We start from the raw sequence: 26004 nt of genomic DNA, 5'->3' as shown, positions 1-26004 counted from the left end.
ACTGCTGGCGGAACGGCTGTTTTTTTTTTTTTTTTTTTTTTTTTTTTTTTTTTTTGAGGGGGGGGAGGGTAGGGGAGTGAGCTGTGCGAACAACAACATAGTTTGTTGGGAAATGCAATTATTCTATAACTTTTACATTGACAAATTTCATTAATTACTTCCAAAATAATTATATGAACGGGAATTTCCCACCTGCTATGTGGAATGTTTATGACAGGGGAATGGATAACCGCACAAACAACCACGTCGAGAGTAAGGCTGTGTTCACAATACCCGAAAAACGACAAGTAATAGTGCGCCCTGGCCAGTGAGGACGGAGGAAGAGGCATTGAGATGCAAACAACGTACCAACTGGATCGATCCAACTCTTGGTAAAGTGTAGTCAATGTAACCAGCTCAATTGTCTGACACGCCCCTCTTGAGCACATACAAAAGGTAATTAGCCCTTAACTGCTCGAGGGGGGCATGTCAGACAATCAAGTTTATAACAATGGCTGTATTTAAGCGAGAATCCCCGCAGAGTTGGATCGATCCAGCTGGTAAAGTGTATGAATCTGAATGCTCCCTTAAACTTTGGGGATTGATTAATGTGTTATCAGGAATGTGAATGGGCCCTATCTAAGACCCCATTCCCAGAGATTAGATCGATCCAACTGGATCGACCTAACTCCTTGGGGGTTCACGCTAAATAGCCGTCGGCCGAGCGGGCACAAAAGTTAATTATCCCCTTACAGATTGTAGTAGGCGGGACGGACATTTAAGCCGGATTATCTGACAGTAATCTAGTGAGACGGGGATAGATCGATCTAAAATCTATGGAAATGCGCCCTAAGTTTGGTGCTTTTAGGTTGGGGCTGTCTCTGGGGTGGATACAGACCGGTTGTAAAATGCATTTGGTTGAAAAAAGATATTCTACAGATACATATTTGGGACACCCTGTAAGACAAAATTGAATTATACTCTGGAGTTAGCCTTTCGATGTTTTTTTAATATTCATGCAATAAGATGAAAATAGGGGCGCATTCAGATTAACGCATCGCGCTAGCTGGGTCGGTTCAATTTTACGGCAGATTCATGCTAAAGTGCAATCAATGGAAAGAGCTTAATGCTCTCGCGGTTAATTACCCCCAGCTGCTCAGGGAGGGGTGTCAAACAGTTAAAATATAAGCTGATCAAGATGGTTGTGCTTTAAATAGCGAGAATCCCCGGCAGAATTGGGTCAACCCAGCTTGTACGGTGTGTGAATCTGAATGCGGTCTAAGGGTGCGTATTGATTAAGTATATCGATTCAATTCGGCGGGGATTCGTGATGAATGCTATAGATGACAAGATCAACTCTTTATCCCTGCGCTCAGTACAATGCATAAAAGCTGTTTATTATGCGCGTACGCTAGAAACAAGAAGAGTGGTGTTAATCAGATTGCATTCATCGAAAATCCTGCCGAGTTGGATCGATCTGTCTACCAGAACCTATTCTGCCTAGTACGGTAGTTTCATTGGGAACGCGTCGTGAAGAATTACCTAGGCCGATGTTACTGCTTTTGCCATTAAGCAGCGCGTGTTAATGCCACATTCAACACGCCACTGTTGATTTCAGCAGATTCGTTTTCGAGAGGCTTGCACCATGGGTAACTTCAGTACAGTTTTAGAGAAGCTTTGTCAGTGTAGTATAGTATATTTAGTCAGTGTAGTATAGTTTAGTTCTAATCAAGACCATTATGCTCTAACGGTTCTTTTTTTAGAAATTTTAGTTGAAGTGATATCTTAGTCTTTATATTGGTATATAAAAAATAGATTAATATAACTACAGCTAATGCGCCTACCGTTCCCAAATCTATCTCTTCTGCCGAATTATTTCAGGTTTGATAATGCGTACTAAATATCACAATCAGTACTAACAGCACTTTATCACTAGACGCATTTATCTGAAAGGCGAATCCTAATAAAGAAATACGGATTATGAACTTTTTTCCTGGGGACATTGTAATAAGGCCACATAAAATAAAAGGATATTCATTTTCATTGTCGTCACAATATGATTAATATCTCTGTTGTAACAGTATTTTTCTTTGACGACAAGTTACCATGAGACGTAAATCAGAGCAGAGCTTTAACTGACTGTTAAGTTTTTTGTAATGTAAGAATATGTTAAAAGAAGTTACGTTTGTATAGTTCTGTAATCGACGAGATGTCTGTATAACCAACATGTTCTTTTTTTTTCATAACAGACAGGCTGCTGTTGCATGTCCAGAAAGTTTTTTTCAAACTCACAGTGACTTATATATGTTAATTTATCTTACACCATAACAGATACATAGTATATCATACATGTGGTTTTTGTCTGCGGTATATCAAGTACATTTTTGTATTGCACACCTGCTTACCACTATTCAAAACGGTGGGAGTAGAAGTTAATTGATCTTTTTTATGGTGAACTAAAAACTGAATAAAGACAGTTGCAGAAATAAAATAATAACAGAAATGGAGAAAACAAATAATTATACGAAGAGCTTAAATTAAATAATCAAGGTAAATACACCCAGTAACTCCTGAATAAAAAAGAAATGTAAAACAGTAGATAAAAAAATAAATGAAATCAAAAATAATACTTACTTTCCCTATCAACTCTGAAAACGTTTCCTCACAATGATAACATCAGAAATAACATATTAGGGCATTCTCCCCTGCAACTCATCTGGCTTAGTCTAGGTGAAGAAACGGTAACGGTTAATTGTATCCCCCATGACGCGGAACTGGCGGAGGCCGTACGAGATGGGTCGGGATTAAGCCCATGTCTACCGCCACGCTCACGCTGGTGGTACGGTTATTGGTCGCTGCATGGAGGGTGGAGTTGTCTGTTAACTGCCTTTCTTGAACCGACCTATTCATCCAGTCTTGAAAAGTCGATTATCACTGATTTTTTACGAAACTGTTGACTTGATATTCATGAGTGCAGGGTGGACGTGAACCGCAATCGGTCTCTAGAAAAACGGGACTCTCCCGCAATCCAAAAAATTTCGTAATTGAAACACCCGTTTTTTTCTTTTGAAAATAATCAGTGTGCGCTTAAAGGTAGCCTTGATGGAGTGTAAAACCACTTTTATCAGTTTCTTATACAATTCAAAAATAATAGCACAGGCCATTCGATTAAATATCATTATAGGCGTCCTCTCATTTTATCCGTTCCAATCTTTATTCAATATTTCATGTGAAACATGTATGGTGTTCATGAGTTGGAAAGGGTAGCCATTGCATAAACTTCCCCACATTGTAAAGAGTAGTTCACGGAAACAATACGACCTATATGGATAATTTTCACGTGCGTTTCGGTCGCACTCAAAACGAAATGATAAAGATTCTAGAAGCTGAGTTCACACGAAAGTTAATCACCCCCTAGCAGCTCCAGGATTGCTAATCTGATTGCAGTAAGAATCCTGGTGGAGTTGGATCAATCTACGTAGAATGATAGTTTCGTTGGGAACGCACCCTTAGATTCCGTTTGTAATTATAATTCTTAAAATCGAAGACAATCTTAAAATGTTTCGGACTATCGAACCTTCGGACTAATGAACCTTCGGACTATCGAACCTTCGGACTATCGAACCTTCGGACTAATGAACCTTCGGACCAATGGACCTTTAATTTTCGGACTAATGAACCTTCGGACCAATGAACCTTTTTGTTAAAAATCTGATGAAAAATTTACGAATTTTCGGACCAATGAACCTTCGGACCAATGAACCTTCGGACTATCGAGACGCCCCCCATTAGCACAACACCGGTACAGTCAGAGACCGATTTTCGTGCTTTACCTCACATCGCGTCAAATAAATCATTATAATAATATCATGATAGTGACGCGTTTGGTCATCTACTACATTTAGGAAAATTGCTTTAGTATTTTAACGAATTTAGTAAAAATACGCAAAAGCTCCTACATGTAACTGTCACTTGTGTTACCAGTTAAAATTACAAATAAAATAGAAACAGCCGAGCCACGGCCGGTCACCAAACCAAGTCCACCTACCCAAACATACCAGGCTTCATTGTCCTAACTCGTTTCTAAATATTGGTACCCAGTTGCAGATTGAGAGAGAGAGAGAGAGAGAGAGGGGAGGGGGGGGGGGTCGGCTTCACATCCGCGGGCCCCCCTTCAAATAATCCTGGATTCGCCCCTGGTATCCCTGATGTGGGATACATTTGGCGATTTTATCAAAATTCTTTATGACCACTAAACCAATTTTGATTTTTTTTCAAAATGATGGACTAGTTTGCTGCTTTAATATCGATTTATGGTTTTAAGATTCTTTAGATGGAGGTACCTGATAGATGAGCGAGATCACCTTGTAAACCCAGACAAAACGAGACCCAGATTATAATACCTCACTTAAAATATGGAAAAAATTAAAGGTTCAAAGCCAGCTTTATTTCAATCCATTAAAAAATTGCCACATGCATTTAAGTATCACAAAAATGTTTCATCTAGTTAAAATTAATCAAACATGTCAAATTGAGATGACTGAGCGTGCACTCTTTATTGTAGCTGTTTGAAACGTGGAAATACAAAATAACCATTTTTAAAAAGGTTAGACACACGCACATTTTAGAAATATTATCAACATTTACCCTTGAACGATCAGTTCTTTACTCCTTCCTTTATGGAGGGCACAAATTTGTATCCTCGACCCCCCTTCCTCAAAAAAATTTACAAAGGGATCATTCAGATTTTCTTCATTAAACATACCTTAATGCACTACTATCCAAATTCCATGAGCACGATCTATTGTCTCATTTATGCAATTTTTCAAATGACTTTTTCCACCTCTGTGCCCCCCTCTTTAGTTATATCTTATTTTCACTAATGTCTGAAAAAATAACTGACCAACAATAGGTTCATTTTTCCCTTTTATTTTATGACCCTCATTATTACACCAAGAAAGCCCATAACTCTCAATGAACAATGAAATAATATCAATGAATACACCTTACAACAAAATGACTGTGCATGTACAATAGTCATACATTTCAGTTAAAACATCATAGATAAGGCGAACCATAAAATCTGGTTTTATTCGTGAAAATCTTAGCAAATGGCATTTAATTTTGACAGGATTCAGTGCTTCTTATTTAAGACCTAAAACCTGTTGTAAAGCTAATTGCAGCATTAAGTCAATTTTTGAAAAATATTAGCAATGTAAGTACATTTTAAAACCTTCGATGACTCTTGAATATCATACATGTTTACTACAAAAAAAAATTTAAAGAAAAAAAGAGGAAATAAGAGTAAATTCATTAACTGTACCCCAAATAAGATGTATCGGGTAAAAACAAAAAGCTCAAATATATCAAGGGACTTTATTCAAAAGATAACTACTCATTTCTCAGCAAATAAAGGCTGTGAGCAATATGTGGTGACATGAGGTGCAAATGACTTCTCATACCTAACTGACTTGTATCTCTCATTGCTCAATAAAATTTTTTTGTATTAAAAGTTATCCTTTGAAAAGATTCTGGAAAATATTTTGAAGACTACATTTTGTGGAAGACCAATTAATGAACTTTCTATGGGTTGATTACTCAAATAATCCAATCACCTTTAAACTAAGTCTTCTCTGTTTAAATAAATGGTGAAAGAGGAAATGATGATGCGTAAAATAAACTAAACATAACAAGTTTAGAATATCATGTGTAAAGAAGATCAGCATGTAGGTGTTAACTAAATGTAAAGGGTTCAAAACTGTTGATATGAAATGTATGACAAAACAAAAATATTTATCTCCATAAGATAATCGACATTTATACTAATCGACATCTACATCAAGTGGTTTTTCATATCTTCTTAAATATTAATAATAAACAGTACAGCAATGGATATTATGTCTATTATACGAACTTGCACCAAAACCTTTGGTCCTGCCTACTGTACAGTTTGACTGCTACATCCAAAGCAACATTACCACATGTGTTGTATATATCCTGTACAGACACAAATTACAAAGTACCATAACAGACCCACTTCAGCATAATTATGATATAAAAACACCTAAGTTTATTACAATTATCACTGCCAAATCACAGAAAGCATAACAAAAGAAAATCGCTCCCTCCTATGTTTCAAATTGGCAATTTCTCAAGTTGCTTATTGATTCTTGGATTAAAATCTTGATTACTTTGAAAAAAATTGGTAACAACAAAAAAAAAGTGTACCTCTACAGTCAATCTATTTGACTATATAACCCTAATTTTGAGGTAAAAATGCAATAATTTCATTTGTGATTTGATAAGTGACACATAATGTTAAGTTAAAAACAAATTAGCTAATGCTCTTTCACTCTTTTTTAATAATCCATGTACAATGATATAAGTAGTCAAAATAAATAAATAATAGAACAATATACAGTCAAAAGGCTGACACAGATTAAATTTCTTGAAAATGCTGATGCACATAAATGAATTCTAGTAACCTTTGAGCTATTAGAAGTCCCCTTATCAATATATAACCTCTATCAAAACTTTGCCAATATGATACCTTAAAGACCTTGATAACTCGGGATACAAACAACCATTTTAATTTCAAATACCAAATTGCAAAAGACTAAACCTAAGCCACAAGACTCAACAACGGCAAGCTCGATGGCATTTTAATTCTATCAAGACTGAGACTCTGGTACAATATCAATTTTAATTCTATCTAGACTGAGACTCTGGTATAATTTGATTTATCTCTGCTGCTTTAGCTTGAAGTGATCCTACATCCAAGTATTCTAGAGATACCCTTTTTGGTGATCCTGGTGGCTTGGGCTGAGATTTCAAATATGACATTGGTTTAGTTCTTTTCGCAGTTTCTAATATATTAAAATTTTTATCACTTGATGATGTGTTTCCTTTCTTCAAATCATTCTGATCTATTTCTAATGTGTTTTCAGTTATGTTTCCCTTCATTTGATTTGTATTCATTGCAGTTTGTTCTTTTTTTTCACTGTCAACTGATTCTTTTTCCTCCTTGTCCTCTTCTCCATCTCCCTCCTCTTCTTCTTGAATGACAGAGTCCATATTTATTTTCAAATTTCTGTTCTTGGGCTTCAAATTTGTTTTTGCACTGTAAAAAGAACATAAATCAAAATCAAATAAATTACAGATGGACATAAACTGACTTTAATCTTGATTGAAAATCAGATTTAAGAATTTGAAATAAATTTGCCTGTAAAAAGGTAGGGCAAGTACAATGTGGGAAATTTATGTGACATATTTAAGAATTGATAAAGATTAAATCACATAATTTCAACAGTTAAGGAAAATCAGGAAAACAAGTGATGTTTCAAGTTATTGGAGTGTCAAACTTTTCATTCAACATAATGTATTACTCATTGTGAAACTAAGTAATCATAAATTGAAGTCTTTTCTCCATATATCAAGACTCTTATATATGTTATGTTTTTTCATCTTATGCTTATAGCCCAAACTTCAATAGTAATTCCCCTTTTCTTGTCAGTTCACAACAAACACTAACCAAAGACTATTTCAGTAATGTCTCAAATCATATATATATATATACTGCATATTTCTTTCCACATATTTATTTATGCACAAAAATATTACCACAACTTTTTGTCACTGGGTACATGCACAGATACAATGTAGCTGACAACAATGAACAGGGTAAAAAATTAATAAAGCTCATTGCATTATTATAATTGCTAGGAGATTTTTTCTGTTTTTAAGTTTATTAGAAATCAACAAATATCAACAAAAAGACTTTAAAATAAATATTCTAAACTATGATAAAGAATCAATACATCAATTTCAAAAAAGGAAAGATCAAATATCAATTTACAAGCTGTATAAAAGGATGATAAAACTTGCATATAAAAAAAGGAAGACTGTTAATTAACATAAAATTGGCAGCAGTTCAACAGTCAGGTTTTGTTTAAAATTAATAAAAGAAGACAAAATTGTCATGAGACCTCAAATAACAGAACAACAATAGCAGGACAGAAAACAACAAGCCATGCTGTAGAGGGTCATAAAGAGAGTCAGGTGACAACAGCCAATGACGACTGCAGGTATTTCATACCTGTCACATATATAACACCTAGTACTGCTTTACCTGAACATAGCGACCTAATTTAGAACGTGGTGCAGCTATGCTAGAATATACTGAGCAGAGAAGAAAGATAGACTAGTGAGTGAGCAGTTCAAGTGCTGTATTCCTCTTTGCGACAATAACAAACAGCGCAATCAGATTTAAATTGTCATTGTTTCTGTCATTTGTGTCTAATCCATTGATTTACCAACTGAGATTTTAGTTTCAGACTTATAATTTTTCTTTAGGAATTTTTTTTCTCGAGCAATGCTCAAAATCACTCACACAACCTCTTTCTATAACTTAATTATTAGAAAACTGCATTTGTTGGTTAGTTAGAACAGGTATCAATTTAGTACACTATAAAATTTTTGAGCTTCCAATATTAGAATAAGATATCTGCAAAGATGCAAAATTCATTATTAAATTATTATTGTGAAGTTCACATCTTAAGCAGATATGGACAAATAAACCATCTGATTGTGCAGTTTTTTTAGTTTTCACACTCAGTTATAAACTGAAACAAATTGTACACAAAAACAATTTGCTTAAAAAGCTATCCTGATGATACTGCTATAATATGCATGTGTGCTTTTTGTTATCTGGTGGTATGAGCCACTTCAATACACTACTGAAACTATGTGTTTTGTTCAGCAGTCCTTTTGTACCTTTGACGTGGAGGAAGAGGAGTGAATATTTTTCAAAAGTACATTGAGATCATATTCTCAAATTAAAAAACAAGATAAAAATGTATAAAATTTTTGAGATGGCAAATACTAAAATGTATATCACGGGTAGATATGGACCCTTTTCAAGACCAAATTGTTTATCCATCATTCCCTTCCGAAAAGTTTGAAAAGACACAATCTGAACCACAGAACCATATTTCATTTACTAAAATTATAATAAGGGGTTGGTGATTGGGTCAGAAAGAGAGAGAAAGCTGGAAACTTTTGCCCCTCATCCATTTTGATATCAGAGATCTACCTATGTGTAGGACAGTGGTCATACACAAAAGAACTGTTGCTGAAGATGCAGTGCTAGCTTGATGCTGTGCAAACAGATGTTTGTTAAGCTGTAAGATGGTGCTTGTCTACAAGTGAAATATAACTGTGCAAATTTACTTTTAACATGCCACATTATATACATCCTACTAATGTATCAAATTTTAAAGAAATCCAAAGTCTGAAAGGTGTACATTTTCAACTTTTAAAATACATTTCTGATCAGATATGAAACAAATTTATGATTAATTTTCTCTGCAATGAACTACATGGATTAAGCTTATGTCATATGTCCTACCTTGAGTTCATATCCAGACTTAATGTTGATCCATTATCGTCACTGTGGGCAAAGTGTGCAGGAGAGCCATTAGCCATTAGAGGCTGGTTGCTGTGGGTGCTGCTAACACTGGCTACTTCTGGGTCATACATTCTGTACCTGAGGGTTAACCAAGCCACTTTCTCATACATATCAAAAAGAGAATTAATGTTGTACATCTTCTATTTCAAGGCTGATTCAAATAAAACTGTTTTTCACTGACACTGTCTACTTTAGTTCTTGGAATCCAACTATTCTCTTACCAAAAATATCAATGATTTATTTAATGTGAACAAAATAATTTATTGTTTTAAAAGGTGTGTAAGACAATTTAGGAAACAGTATCATTTCTAAGGACATAGGTTGATTCAAACTGTTTTTTCACCTCAGATATTAGAATTTAACTATTCTCTTACCAAAAATATCAATGATTTATTTGATGTAAACCAAATAATTTATTTGTTTTAAAGGTGTGTAAGACTATTTGGGAAACCAGTATAATTTCTAAGCACATAGGTTGATTCAAACTGTTTTTACACTTCAGTTATGAGAATTTAACTATTCTCTTACCAAAAATATCAATGATTTATATGAAAAATAATTTAAGAAATAATTTATTTGTTTTAAAAGTGTGAAAGACTATTTGGGAAACCAGTTTCATTTCTAAGGACATTAAATCCTTTATGTTTACATATTTTAGGGCTAAATTAGAATACATATTCTTGCTTATATATAAAATATAGTGGCAGCAGCACACAACCTTATACTGGTACATAATGGTAAATGTGTTATTGCCTAGATTTGAATACCTGAACCCATTGTCATCTTCATACTCATTGTTCTCATCATCACTGTCTTCATCTGGAGCAACAAAGACAACCTCCAGCTCTATATCACCTTGCTGAAAATTTAATATGAAGGGGTAATGTGGAAATTGGTCAAGAGCAGAAACACTGTACAGGGTATAATATACAGTACAATAGCAGTATGTTTCATTTCCTGTGCAGTGGAGTGTTCAAAAACTGGTTAATGCTACTGGTGTCAAAACTACTCTCAACTTTTATTGTACTGTTGCCTTATGTAAATTCTCATGAATATGCTAAATGGTTGCTCTTCTTTTTAATAACTACCATGTTACACAGAACTGGACTCATGCCGCACACACTATTCTAACTACTGTAACATATAGTTTACAATAGCACTTTTGGTTTGGCCAAATTAACTCAAATTTCTAGAAAAAAATAAAATTCATTCTAGTCTGTGACTGACTACAAATTTTGAAGATACTGCAATGAAATTTGGGATATTTTTTGGAAAATGATGCTGGAAATTTCATGACTCTACCTTTTTTAGTTTGGGCACAGTGAAAAAATCTTAAGTCAAAAAATGCCATGCCTGCCTACATGACTTTTGATAGGTGCCAGTGTCTGGTAGTTTTGACATTATTTTGTCAATATTTTTGAATTGATGATATTATCAAAACTATTTCACTTTTAAACTTGAAAATTTCAGGGTTGACCAATAATAATAGAAATCTGTTCAAAATTTCAATTAAAAACTTTTTAACTGTTGAAGTTACTGAACTTTAAAATCAGCAAGTTGGTTTAGCTACCTGATATAGTTGATCCAGTGATTCAAAATAAAATATGAGAATGCTTTGCTTTCTTTATTACCTGTTGGGACAGAATCTCAACTGCCTCTGCATGCTTAGCATCCTTGAGGTCAATTCCATTTACAGACAGTATAGCATCTCCCACATAGAGGGCAGCACATCTTTCTGCTGGCTGGCCTTCATGTATCTCTGATATTAGTACAGGTACGCCATGTTCTTTCCCACCCTTATGAAAAATATATAAGTCCTTCATTATATCTTTATGAATGCAGATGGATACATGTGCAATATGATTACAGAAAATTTCAGCACATTTTACACAAAAACCAATCATTCAATAAAGTTAAACCATCATATAAATTTAATATTAATGTAGAGTTGATTAATGGCTGGTTCTGTATGTGGATCCTTTACAGGCAGCAGTAATTAAAATTTCATGTGCAAAGTTCTTCCACTGTGCTGATGTACTTTTTCAATGTTGTACAAATACTCCAAGCAATTCCCCATTCTGCATGGTATATAAATATATGCTAGAACAATGCATACTAAGCTCTAGACTTATCAAAAAATTAATTTTGAACTAACCACAGTATATAATAGCTATTGTTTTCTTACTTACAGTAATGGACATTCCAAGCCCTTCTTCATTTCCCTTATGCACTGTAATTGTTCGAACATCACCAATACCTTGACGTTTCCTTAATGAACTGAAGTCCTAGTAAGACAAAAGGTTGAAATTGCTCCATAATAGTGTTATTTCACGTGATTGATCTCTGTATTGCACCAATCATCTTTAGTGCGTACGACATGGGACTTCAAAGCATTCAGTAGATGAATGAAGACATGATGAAAGGGAGAAAAATCAGTAGCGTGTAAACACATGTGGATGAAAAATTGTAATTAGGCATTCAGGTCTCTACGAGTAATGTGCAAATTGAAATTTTTATCAGTGACTTAACATTGTGTAAATAAATTAAAGACAGTGATGCCCATCAGCTTAATAAAAGATTTGGGTTTACACAGTGGGGTGCTCGATGTCCAGAGAAGGGAACAAAGCTTACTGAAGTATTATCGTGATATGTTATTAAATTGGCCGTGTCGTTACACCGATTCCTGTACCCTAAACAGTAATAAACTTTGCCATTTTTATCCAACAACTGCATTACACTGATAAACAAACATGCCTTATGACACATATTTAAGTCCAATAATTGATGTGCCATAAAACAATTTTAGCTTCAACCTGAAATCTAAAATTCTGATATAAGGAATGGATTTATTCAGAATATCATTTGATTAGCCATTAGCATAATTATCATTATCTGCAAAACATCAAATTTGTATACCATCCACAATTAAGAAGGGACTTTGACAAAAATTAAAAAATAAGAATAATAAATAAACAGTTATATGAAAATACATCAGCTGAATTACATCAGTTTAAAATGTACATAATACAAGAAATGAAAATGTTTATTGAACATCAAGCTTCTCGATATGAAGTACTTTTGATATTCCATAATATAAGGTTCACTTTCTAACAGGGTAGCACAGGTAGCTAGCAAAGACATTAAAACCCACTGTGCATGTGCATAGTGTAATTCTATATACAGCTACTGCCGGTGACAACATTCAATTTCTACAAAACATGCAGTTTTACTTTTATAAAATGTGATTCAGGATATAAATATGCAAGTTAAAAGAAACAGTGTGGTAAGAAGAACATGTGTACTGGATATGTAAGCATATTAATGATTTTGGTAAAAATATCTGTATTGGCAAATACATTTCCTAGTGCATAGATATTTTTTTCATTTTGTAAAGCAAAATGTTAGTACAAAGCAAATGATCAAAAGAAGTAAAACAAAGATCTCTATACAAGATTTTTTACAATTGCTACTTAAATTCTTTCCACTTATTACAAACAATTGATTGCAGCATGATGTTGCTCAAGTTTGGTTGTAGTGAATAATGTAATTCTCTGGTTTTGTCCTCAAAATATTTGGGTTTGTTTTCATCTTAGTTAAAAAAAGAATGCTTCGATAAGGCACATATACAAATCCAATAGAAATTAGTTACATATTCTGACCATACTATAGCTTGTAACAAGATCATCATTGGTTTCTACACATATCACACACACTATACCACTAAAGACCAGAGACCTAAAGAATGGCAAACATTTTACTTACAGACAAAATTCTCATAATTTTCTCATGGGTCTGAAATCAAAATCTACCTTTATTCATCACCACCAAATACCATGATAGTACAGGTACAAAGCGACTCGACATAAAAATCCACATATAGTTAAATCAAGTACTTAGCTTGCACATTAATAACATATGATAACATGACAATGTAATGCTTTAGGGAGTGATAAAGAATCAAAATTTTAATTGTTATTTTATATTCTTTAATTCCACCATCTATATTTAAGTTTTATAGGCAACAATCTGATTTAGCTGAAGTTTGAGAGAACAATCATGTGGAAAAATATCAGCTTTAAACGAAATGTGTGTTGTCATACACTGGCTTATGTTGGAGCGACTTTGGCACAAAATAAATCAAATTTATAAGAGAAAGCAAGAAAGAAATAAGAATACCTCATCCAGAGTCAACTACACTAAGCTCCACCAAAGCAAATACTCACTCTTTATATTGATCTCTTTGACTTTGCTATTGACTTGCTATGGTATTTCATTATCTTTTTCTAAAATCCATGTTTTTGTGCTGAGGAGAGGCATTTGATGAAAAGTTGGCATGGATGAAAATGGATGAAAAGTTGGTGATTTCGAATGTGCTTTTAAACCAGAAAATACTATTACAATTATTTACTCAGGGTCTGGACAGAACAAGGATTTTACATTTCCAATGATGTTCATTTGCCAATGTGAACTCTTAAATCAGATTGCTTGCCATTAAGAAAGTGTCCTAATTTTTTTCATTTTGTAATAAGTAAGTAAGTGAGTAAAAGGGGAATTAAGTGCATGACAATGCGTGCATTGGAACAACTCATGCATTAAATCAGCCCTATGAAAGAAATGATTTTTTTATAAAACCTCCAGTCCAAATGAATAGAATTATTTCACTCTTTCAAACATAAATCAAAATATATTCTAAATAAGAAACAGTTATTTCTTAATACAAAAAGTGACAAAAGAAATGATGAAAGTGAGCTGGTTGCCTTCATGATTTCCATGTATGAAAAATGCCTATGAAAAAAAAATAAAATAAGCGAGGGAGAACCTAGTTTATATAATGTATATTTTCCTAAGTCAATGCCAAAAATAATTTTGGGACTGTAAAGGTGACTATAAAGGTGTCTAACATAACATGGAAAATGTGAAAATTTTTAGAAACATTTACTGTGAAATACAGGCTTCAAGAATCAAATCATATCACTAACCAAGAAATTAAAACTCAAAAACTCCCAGGTGTAAAATATAGTGTCAAATTATTAATGAGAGTAAATAAGATTTTTCAAAACTTTAACAAAATTGGGTTCATTATGAAGGTCATAAACAGAACAGTCATTTGAAAATATAAAGGATGAATGAAACCTGAAAATAAAAGTAAATTATTGCACAAAAAGCCTTACATGTCCCGGAGGAATGGGCAACTTCTTCTTGTTGATGTTGTTGTTTCTCCCCCTACATGCCCTGATAACAGTCTTGTGTCTGTGAAGATGTATCTCTGCCTCCAGCTGGTTCCACAATTTGTCATGTTCTGGTCCTCGCATGTCTCTGCCCAACAGCTGAATCTGCTGTATTCTGGAATAGCAGTCAAACATTATACAGTCTGGTGTGGCATTCTTTAGCTGATGTATAAAGGGTGGCATGGCAAACCTGGCAGCCTTTATACTTAAGCCTTCATTTGCCATGGGTGCTGTATGATAAAATCCTATATGACTTTTCATGGGATCATCGTCAGTGGCTATAGCCTTTGCGTTGCATGTTGGTGCAGTGCCACTTCTCCAAGGTGACTTTGAGGCAAGGTAGGAAAAAACATTCCCAGTTTAAAAGTGATCATACCAAGCCCTTTCAGTCTCAGTGCAATTGGCATACACCTTACATGCAGCTTCCTTGATGATTGACACACAGTCAGTGCAGTCCCCTATGATTTTTAGCACCCACATGGTCAGAATAAGGATATACACAACTTCATAATCATGCAAATGAATTACACTAAGCTTCAAACATCTTCACTTTTGTTATACCTCCTACAACCACCAAGGGTGGAAGAGAAAGAAACCAACAACAGGTTCACCATTATCACAATCACTGCAAATCCACTGAGCACTATCTGCAATATTGCTACAGCCTACAGGCTTACGATTTAAAAAAAATTTCAAAAGTTTTAGCTTGACAAAATTGTTGAGGCTACAGAAGCTACTTGAGTTTGTTCTTTTTTTTATTATTAAGATAGGTTTGTCATATTATTTAAATTGGTTTAAATTAAGGAGACATAAAAGGGATTTAAAGGCAGTTTACATGCATGATACAGACATCACACAGTGAATGTAACCTTGGCTTAAGCTCATAGGCAAAACTATTATTTTTCAATATAAACCTTAGCTAAAATGTGACAATATCTACATTTAACTCCATACAAAACATACTTGCAAACACTCACGCAAATACACACACATGTATGCAAACATACATGTAAACATAAACATAGACAATAATACTAATTCATGAAAACATTTGATTACTGGGTATTTTGCCCAAAGATCCTTTTTCAGACCTAATATTGCCAGAATGAACTATTGACACTTACTGTATGAGAAGAAAAGGTCACCTCTGCAAATTGCTTCCTCAAACATGATTTATTGTAGAAACATTTTAAAGAGAAAATGATTATCCCCTAGCCTCCCAAGGCTTTGGAGAATCTTCTGATTTTCATTCATTTCTTTCATTCTCTCAACGTATCATGGGTCATGCTGAGGGGATTTAGCCAAGGACATAATCACCCAATCTCTAAAGATAATATTGCACGGAGAACTGACTAATGTTTGTATAAAGATATTCTAGGAAATGATTAGTGGAGAAACCTGTAGATTTCAAGACAAAATAGTGAAAATATTAAAGGCACAGGTTGTAATTGTAAAAATGCATACAGTTTCCCTACATGGGATAAAATCACAAAAGGATAAAGGAACTTACTTTTTATCAAACAAATGAGTCAGATACCATTAAATGACAATCTTACCACGGCAAATTAAGACTGCCTGGCATGCATGTACAACTAGAGCAATTTGATGTGAAGCTTTATTGTAGACAAATGCACCAATGAAGAGTCCTACTCTGCTTACACTCTATAAGTATCCAGGAATTTGTTTCTGATATCAAAACCTACATTCACATATTTATTAATTTTTCATGAATATGGAACCAGGCAAAAAACATCTAGTGACTACTAAATGTAATGAGCAATATGAAGAAAAACAAATCTAAAAAACTCTACCTTCCAGCCAGCTCTTTATCCAGGTATTTAGCTGCTAGTCTGGCACCATAAACCTCACCCTGCATGGCAAGGATGTACTGCTTCAGTTCTTCATTTTCTTTCTTCATCTGTTTAAGTTCTGCTTCCAGTTGGGCTTCCATTACACCTTCCTGTTGTCTGGCCCCCATTTCATCTTCCTGCACAAATTAAAGGCAGGTCTTTTGTCATAAAAAATTCATTTTAAGCAACTTAACAATTCCATGGTGTTCAATTATCTACCTTACTTTTAAAGCTGAAAATATAGGTTGCCTTGTTTAAATTTTTTGTTATATATATAAATAAAGACTTCAAGAAAACCATTTTTACAGGTTATTTCATATTTTCTTAGTGACAAACAGTTTCTTTTAATACCTGTCAATTATTTGTAATGCATCTGGGATTCCCTACTACATACAAGCTTTATTACCTTACCACCTGGATACATTTTAGCCTATTTTATCCTTTTTTAACTGGGAAAAGATCACAGCTGGTTTCAGAACTCATTACCAATTCAAGATAAAGTTACAAAACTTATGGTGGTCGTTAGAGAACAAGTGTCAAAAAATTAAAGATTATATTTTTGATAAAACCTGTTGTAAAAAGTTATGACCTGCAGCAGACAGAAAATCACAGAAGGAAAAAAAAACTCTGCTGATAAAATGCTGAAAAAGTGATAATCCTTTTCAATAATAACACAATGCTTTAAGAACTGTGCTGATAGCTACTCTGATAACTTAGAAATTCTTTAAATAGGAAATTACATTTTTACCCCAGAAATGCCACTATTTCAACAGCAAGATACACAAAGTGTAACAATGTTTTCAGTCAAATAACATTTATAGATACCAGTTTTCAACAATCACATTTCCTTAATCAGTGACACATAGTGACAGCAGTCTTGTGCTGTATTTCAAACAGATGTTAATTTTAACAAGTCAGCAAAGCTGTCAAATGTACAGACAAAAAAAACAGGCAATAACTATGCAGAAAATAGGCTACTGTCAATTCTGATGCAAAAGTAAATTATGTTAAACTGCAAATTCAACATCAAATTTAAATTATGCTCAACAGGTAATACCAATGTAAGTAAAATGTGTAACAAGTTAACACTTTGAAAATGTTTAACCTCCAGAAAAAGAAGCCAATTAGACTGCTTTTCAAACTCAGGCTGCATTTTAGTCCTGTATTTCTTTTTAGAAAGTTAGGCAATCATAAGTAACATGGTTTTCCCATAATGGTCCTCATGGCAGCAGCACGTTTTTTTCAAATTTTGATGCAATATTACATAATGTTTAACAGCATAATGACCATCAATTTTAATAATAAAATATTAGTATTATGGATATTCAGAAAATGTGACTAGCAAAGGTCTTCAGGCCCATGGAACTTCAAAGTCACAACAACAAAAAAAGCATAACTACTACAATAGTTGCCCCGATCATGCTGATTTTCGAACATGACCTGCGTTTTATGAATATTCATCAGCTTTGTAAATATATAGCCAAAAAGTAAAACTGCCTTCCACTTATCGTGTTTACAATGAAAGTGCATGGCGTCGGCGACAGAGACAGTGACGGCGACGACAGACGCAGGTGATGGCAATATGTACAGACACATCTGTGCATATTTACTGTATTGTTTGAGACCAGTAAGTGACATGGTTTTTCTTAAATGGTCATTATGGGAGCAGTGCCCAAAATAGGTTTTTTTCAAATTTTGATGCAATATTACATAATGTTTAACAGCATAATGACCATCAATTTTTAATAATAAAATATTAGTATCATGGATATTCAGAAAATGTGACTAGCAAAGGTCTTCAGGCCCATGGAACTTCAAAGTCACAACTTGAAAATGCCAAAATGTAAACAAGACAGCACTGTTCTGAAATGGGTTTTTTTTTTTATTTTTAACAATTTTTTTAACATAAAACAAAATTAACAGGTTACTGCCATTTTTATACGATCAACTAAGAAAATTGATGACATGGGAAAAATATCAATACAACAGTGCTGAATGTCCAATTTCCTCCATTCTGAGATTCTGAACATAGTGAATGATTGAATCTGACAAACTGCAATGATATGAGTTTATTTCCATTTTTGAAACTTTATTACACAATACACGATAACAAGCTTACCATCATTTTTACAAAATCAACTAATAATGTTGTAAAGATGCAGGAAATGTCAACCAAACACTTTTACATATCTTATTAGTTCAATAATGAGACTGTTAACATGCCTAAGAGTTGAATCTGAGGAAATGTGAAAAAACAGCATAAATTCTAAAATAATGCCCCGATTATGCTGATTTTCGAACTCAACCTACATTTTAGTAAGACTGACCACTCCTGTGAGTTTAATGACAATTGGCCTATCTGTTTTTCTTATATTGTGTTTACAGTGTTGCATATATGCTGAAAAATGAACAAGACAGCACTGTTCTGAAATGGGTTTATTTCCATTTTTAACACTATTTAAACATAAAACAAAATAAACAGTTTACTGCAATTTTTTTATGATCAACTAAGAAAATTGATGAGATGGGGAAAATATCAAAAGAACAGTGTTAAATGTCCATTTTCCTCCATTCTGAGATTCTGAACAAAGTGAATGATTGAATCTGACAAACTGCAATGATATGAGTTTATTTCCATTTTTGACACTTTATTACACAATACATGATAACAAGTTTACCATCATTTTTACATAATCAACTAACAATGTTGTAAACATGCAGGAAATGTCAAACAAACACTTTTATGTATCTTATTAGTTCAATAATGAGACTGTTAATATGCCTAAGAGTTGAATTTGAGGAAATGTGAAAAAACAGCATAACTTCTAAAATAATGGCCCAATTATGCTGATTTTCGAACTCAACCTGTGTTTTAGTAAGATTGCCCACTCCTGTGAGTTTAATGACAATTGGCCTATCTGTTTTTCTTATATTGTGTTTACAGTGTTGCATATATGCTGAAAAATGAAAAAACAGCATAACTACTAAAATAGTGGCCCGATCATGCCGATTTATGAACTTGACCTGCGTTTTAGTAAGATTGATTACTCCTGTGAGTTTCATGACAACAGGCCTAACGGATTTCCTTAAAATGTGTTTACAGGGTTGCATATATGCTGAAAAAAGAAAAAACAGCATAACTTCTACAATAATGGCCCGATCATGCTGATTTTCGAACTTGACCTGCGTTTTATGAATATTCATCAGCTCTGTAAATATAAAGCCAAAAAGTAAAACTGTCCTCCACTTATCGTGTTTACAAGGAAAGTGCACAGCATCGGCGACGGCATCGGCATCGGCGACGGCGACGACAGACGCAGGTGATGGCAATATGTACAGACACATCTGTGTCTGTACATAAAAATCACTTCATATTCATGAACTCACTAATTTTTTCTTGATCGCCTCAGAATCAAACTCATGCCCAGCTTGCTTGTGTAGCTGTAGTTGTGCAGCATGGAGCTGTAGCAAGGTGTTGTGTACTTCACGTTCCATGATACTCCTAGATGCACGTACTTCACACATTTCCGATCTCATGTCTAATAGCTGGGCCTATAGAAATGATAAGGATATCACCATCAGGGGCAGATACAGAGATATAATCTGACAATATTCTAACTATATTCTTTGTTGACCTACCCTCTGTTTTTGACCGTCTTCTGACAAAAAAAAATTAGATACCCATCAATGTAAAGTTGAAAGACTCGGAAGACCCAGAAGATGGCCACAATCTGCCCCTGATCATGTCTGTTAAAGAATATAAAGCACAAATAAAATCAGAACTTACCACAACAAGCAATTGCAATGTGTGTGCAAAACTATTTAATTACAACATCACATCACGTGTAAACCACTATATCATATTCTTCAAATTAGGTGTTCATCTCACTGGATTGTATTACTATTATAATATGCTAAAAGGACACTGTTCTTGCTTCTGTTAGTTTTGTATGAGATTTTATAGTTTTATTTTTTTGCATCACACAGCTCCAAAGACAATTCTAACATAAATGGTTGACGGCGTTACTTTTCTAACTTTTGAAATTTTTTACTGATCTGAAAAATTTAACCTATTTTGTAATTTCATAGCTTCAGTTTTATCACTGCTTTGATTCAATTCAAAAGCAATTCTCTCTTTTTCTAAGAGAAAACATTTTTCCTTTTATATCAAAGACCACCTTTCATAGTTCATATTATTAATATAAGCTATGGTATCAGAATAATTTTTCTATTAGGGTTTATAACTGAGTTATCCTTAATACAGAGAACTTACTGGCAACCCAGCTCACCAGCTGGCAAACAAAGTTTCCCCGAGAGAGACAAATAAGCCAGCTGATGACTGATTACAACTTCGTATGATCTGTTTTTTCCAAAGAACAGAGACCTATCTTTTCCTGGTGCAGGATCACAAGCTACAGTTTTTTTTTTTTTTTTTTTTTTTTTTTTGCCTTTCAAAGTATCTAATTTGGCTTCTAGGGTAGAAAATTTGATCCTACGAATAAGACCAATTAGCTGAAAATAAATAAATAAAATTTAAAATAGAAAAGAAAAAGCGGTTCATTTGCCCAAACTAAAATTAAATACTAGTATTTCATACCAATGATGGTAAATATTTAATATGCAAGGATAATACCAATGAGCAGAGAATATGGATCACATTTGCATTGCATCTTGGTTGCAAAAATGAATGATAATTGCACGAAAACCATAATTTCTTCAGAGATTTTGGTCCTTATTCATGAACAAAATCTTAAGTCAAAATTCAGTCTCAGCTAAACTTACTAAGGATGTAAGCTTTCTATCAATCTAAGTTGCTTTGTGATATACAAAAATGTAACTTGAGCAAAAAGAAAAAAAGGGCATTGACTAAACTATCTGCTTCAACAGTGAAATTGACTTGGCATAAACGTAATCATTTTCCAATAATCAAGAGTGTTTAGTGTACCCACGAGGCAATATTGATTTCTGTGAAAAAAGATTAGTCGTGATAAATCGACCACAATACACAAATTACAAATGGCACCACTCCATGAAATGGCTAAAGGGAAAGATTGGACACTATATTCCTTGCAGAATAGACAAAACACATGGAGGTCATTTTTGACCTGTAATTCAATTTTGAAAGATGATTCACATATACATATTATATATAAATACATAAATCAAGTCTTTCAGTGTTCGTGAAAGTGCCATATTCAGTTTAGTCCAAGTATTAGCATAACATCTGTTATTAATAACATTCACTTTATGGCAGACGCATTTATTGCTTAATTACAATTAACACATCAATATTTAAAAATGAGAATAACTGAGAAAGACCAACATCTGTAACAAGTACCATTGAGTGACAGCCGTTTTTTTTTTTTTTTAATTCTTCCCAAAACTCATTATAAAATGCCAAAGTTACATTAAGATATGTAACATTTTTCTTGTGTTATTCAGTCTTCATGAGCAGCACAGTCATAAAAATGCCTGCCAATTCAACCACACTGCAACAAAATCACTCTGTGATGAGTTCAGATGTGAAAGAAAATCGATATACTGAAGACAGTTTAAGCCTGAAAAAGTCATTAAAACTCTATAGCTATTCTCTGAAGACATCGGCCTATGTCTGATGAATGCATGTCAGCAAGTATGCTCATCTGACATGTTATGGAAAAATACCCTAGTTTTCAGGCGAAATTTGACATGGGTACAATAATCATTCCTTAATTTCTTCTGAATAAAAGTATAACCTGTGTTTAAGCATAGAAGCTTTCTCTACTTCTATGGTTTAAAGAACCATTATTTCACTGAATATCTTTAATTATCAAAATTGTAGAATACATAAAATTTAAAAAATAAACACCTAATACTAGTAGCTAATCTGTTGCTACCTGGAAACCATAATTTTCACCTTTATATTATCTTAATCTGCCTTTTGTTCATATATTTTAATAAGTAGATGTAAACTAAACAGACAGAAGAGGTTGTTTTTTTTTCCATTCCTGAAATATTTGAAATCCATTTCCAAAGAGCTCTCCAAATATTACAAGACAAGACACAAATGAACCCAAATTTGACAATCAGTTGAAACTTTCAACCCCACCAAAAACAATATTGATATTCATTTGGTTAATGACCAACAAGTTGAATTACAGATAACAATCATATTCAAGGAGAAACATGACAAATAACCATAAGATCATACAGACAATCACTTTATATATATAAAGCATTGCTGGAAAATGATTTGTATAAAAATTTAAATCATACAAAAAAATCAACCACTGTTCACCCTATACACCCCTGAGCCTAAACTTTAGACAACTGATCATTCATGTCTCCTTTATGCTTGTACTATTTACTCCTTTATTTTCAAGGTGTATAGCTATTTTTAACAGTACTCATGCCAATTAAATTTTTATATACCAGTAAAAAAAAACTTGGCTTTCAATCAGCAGTGTATGCCTCATGAGGGTTAAAGGGAAAGGAAGTGAGAACATCTGATTCCGACTACATGCAGAAATTACAGACAATTACCATCTTGCTTTCAGTTGTAAGCATGGGAACTAGTTTTATATAAAAATATACTAGGGAAGTAGCATTACCTGGAGGCTGATAAATTATTGGGATTTAAATCTACTGTTAAAAAAAATTGCTGTTTTATTATACAGACATCACAAAGCTTCTCTCCTAATCAAAATCAAGCATAAGTGAAGTCTGGCCAGCAATTTTGATGAAATTTTAGCATTTATTGACTCAAAAGTGGACAGCAAACTCATTCGGTGCCAAGTCTGGTAGTTGGGTAGGCCTGACCCTCCTATGAAGTGTATGAATTGTGCGTGTGTATATACATATATAATTTTTTTTCAGCTACTGATATGCTTCATCTTTTTTCCCCTGGATTTCATACCTGCAGTGGTTCAAACATGCCTTGTCATTTTAAGTGAAGGAAAAACGGGTAAGCTGCATCCTATCATGGATTAATTGTCTCAAAAAAGGGGGGCTAAAATATCTACTGTAAATTTCAACAGGCGGCTGAGGCCCTTGAGCTTGCAATACTTTCAGAGTTTTTGCGCCATCTGACTATATAACAAAATCCACAATGTTATTACATTAAACAAACACACAATGACACATGCACTACTAGCAGTAGACACAAAAGAATGGGGATTCCCAATTACCCACTGAGTGGAATCTACAAATCGGCCTTTCCCAATATGTTTCTTTCATCTTTTATAACATTTTTGGGGACTTTGAAGGCAGAAATGACAAATGTTGAAAGTTATTAGTCAAAGATATTTTCAAAATTTCATTAGCACAACAAACCTCCAATTTCGCATTGGTCTGGAAAATAGTCTGCGCCTTGTGACAGAGCTGTGCAAATGCTGCGCTGAGAGCGGTCATTTTCTGTCGACCATCAAAGGTGAGATCTGCTTGGTCAGGGTCAATATCTCCCAGTAACAGATCCAGATCTACAAAAGCTTTGTCAAACTCTTTCTCCAAAATCTCTAGCCACCGGAATGACAGCGTAGATGCCGCCATCTTTGTTATGTGTCATGCAGAGCTATTGTTTACTATTTACATTTGTGGTCATTATCAATTTTACATGTTTGTTCTCGTGCAGCATTTAGATAAAATACAAATAGCACTTAGATTATTCGAGAAAATCTAAAATTTAGCCAAGTAAAAATATTATGATGGTCTTTATTTCTAATATTTCAACGTCGAATTCTTCCGGAATTACGATTCCGAGTTCAACACAAATTGTGTTAGGAGTGATGCGAGAAATGCCACTGACTGTGTTTTCCATCTCTATTTGCAGTGCGCTTCAGCACAATCTTTTTCACTAGCTGATACCCGTCACATCAATCATTGAACCATGAAGTGGGATTTTTTTTTTTTAAAGAAAAAATTGAGTGAGAATCGAACCCACTCCGCCGTGTTTGGCAGCCAAGGACGTTAATTTCCACGCGACAAGCCGAAGCAAATCCTGCCATCTGATGTGGTGTTATTGACAATAGTACCGTATATGATACCTGCCACACATGCCAAAGCTGTACGGAAATTGCTGAAGTCTAGAAAATACCTTCAAAATATACTAATATAATAATATAAAAAATATACTAATATACTAACTGTTATAATCAAATTCAAACTATGGACACCATTACCCTCTACCAGGGCCGCAGAGATTGAATTTTCACAGGATATTTACAGATACTGAGTATGTCTTTAGATAAATAGACGATTCTTTTACTATCTCTGGATTTTCCCATTTTTCCCTATATAATCTGCCACCCTGGTAGAGGGTAGGCCACCATCTTCCCACTGCCCTAAGGTATTGCTAACACCTGCAAGTTGTCAACAGATCATTGTAGTTTGGGAAAAACGTGAAAAGGAGACTTTGGCTGATCTATTATAATATAGATCCTTGTTGGTAAAAACTGAGTGAGAAAAACTCTGAATTTTAATTGTAATTAAAAATACAATGAGAAAAACTGAAAACAGCTCCTGGGAAGTGGAAGATACTGGAATAAAATTGTAATTCTTGGGTTCTTTGGATATTTTTAATTCACTGAGTATAATTAACTGTAGCTAAGTGCCCCTCCCCCCCCCCAAAAAAAAAAGGGGGAAAAAAAGAAGGAAAACGACAAAGCATGGGGCCTATAGAGCCATTTTGATGATATTTATGCAATAGGCAGAATAAAGGATTATTTTTTCCCTTTTTTCGTGTCCTGAATCCAGCAATTACGTATATCCCAATAAATGTACTGGTTTAGGGTAGATCTACATTGGCCAAGTCCCTGGGAATATGTCCTGTGTATTTGTGGGTATTGATTAACTTGATAGCACCTTGCACTGTGTTACGACTAGCTCCTTTAAGTGTTGTGTACCACTATTATTGGAGGTTGGAGTGTCAGCATGGGAATAAGTAACCTTTTAAAAATGGGAGTTAATCTGCACCAGCGCAGATGGGACAATTTTTAAAAGTCACCATGAACTTGAGAATACTCACAGTCACTTACTGTATACCTATACAAAGCTAGCATACACTTCTTATTGAATGAGATAGGCTGGTAATGGAGATCGAAAAGATCCAAGTACTGTAGATTACTAGTACTGTACAGTGGGAGATTTAGAGGGAGGTCAGGGGGGTCCTGACCCCCCACCTCCTTCGATTTCTGGTCCCCTCTTGAAATTATAATTTTGATTAGCTGAGGCATAGATTTAAACCGTACCAAATGGCACCATTCACCCTCTAAAATACCAATAATTTTAGGGGCCCTTCAGCAAGCCTTGAACCCCATGCTAAAGCTCACAAAAAGGAAAATAACACTGGAAAACTTGGAGAAGAAATATTAGTTATCAAAATATCAATATAAATTATGTATTACTTTTCACCTGCCCTGTCATTTATTATAATAGTCCTGCTATATTATGGATGGTACAGGTACATGTAGTTCTAGAATGCATGCGCCCCCCCTCCCCCAACACA

General features: G+C 34.1%; 1 protein-coding gene across 4 annotated transcripts; it reads right to left on the bottom strand.

The window, feature by feature from the left end:
* Positions 1-4892: 4892 nt before the first annotated feature.
* Positions 4893-24081, bottom strand: LOC106154684 (Golgi-associated PDZ and coiled-coil motif-containing protein). 4 transcript variants are annotated; one of them, XM_086996769.1, is made up of 11 exons: positions 23835-24081; positions 19911-20075; positions 16485-16660; positions 14617-14788; positions 13208-13237; positions 11635-11730; positions 11077-11241; positions 10213-10304; positions 9386-9523; positions 8108-8157; positions 6940-7099 (listed from the first exon to the last, which is right to left on the bottom strand). In XM_086996769.1, the coding sequence occupies exons 1-10, from the start codon at positions 24048-24050 to the stop codon at positions 8148-8150; spliced, it is 1260 nt and encodes a 419-aa protein (XP_086852895.1). In that variant the 5' UTR covers positions 24051-24081; the 3' UTR covers positions 6940-7099; positions 8108-8147. The 4 variants fall into 4 exon arrangements, with proteins under 4 accessions (XP_086852874.1, XP_086852890.1, XP_086852879.1 ...); XM_086996748.1 differs by lacking the exon at positions 8108-8157 and having other exon boundaries at positions 4893-7099; XM_086996764.1 differs by lacking the exons at positions 8108-8157; positions 19911-20075 and having other exon boundaries at positions 4893-7099.
* Positions 24082-26004: the final 1923 nt, after the last annotated feature.

This window comes from Lingula anatina, chromosome 1, assembly GCF_051362555.1.
Source record: "Lingula anatina isolate TDL-2025a chromosome 1, LinAna3.0, whole genome shotgun sequence".
NCBI classification, from domain to species: domain Eukaryota; kingdom Metazoa; phylum Brachiopoda; class Lingulata; order Lingulida; family Lingulidae; genus Lingula; species Lingula anatina.
The sequence above is the reverse complement of the archived record's forward strand: the minus strand, read 5'-3'. Positions and strand labels throughout refer to the sequence as shown.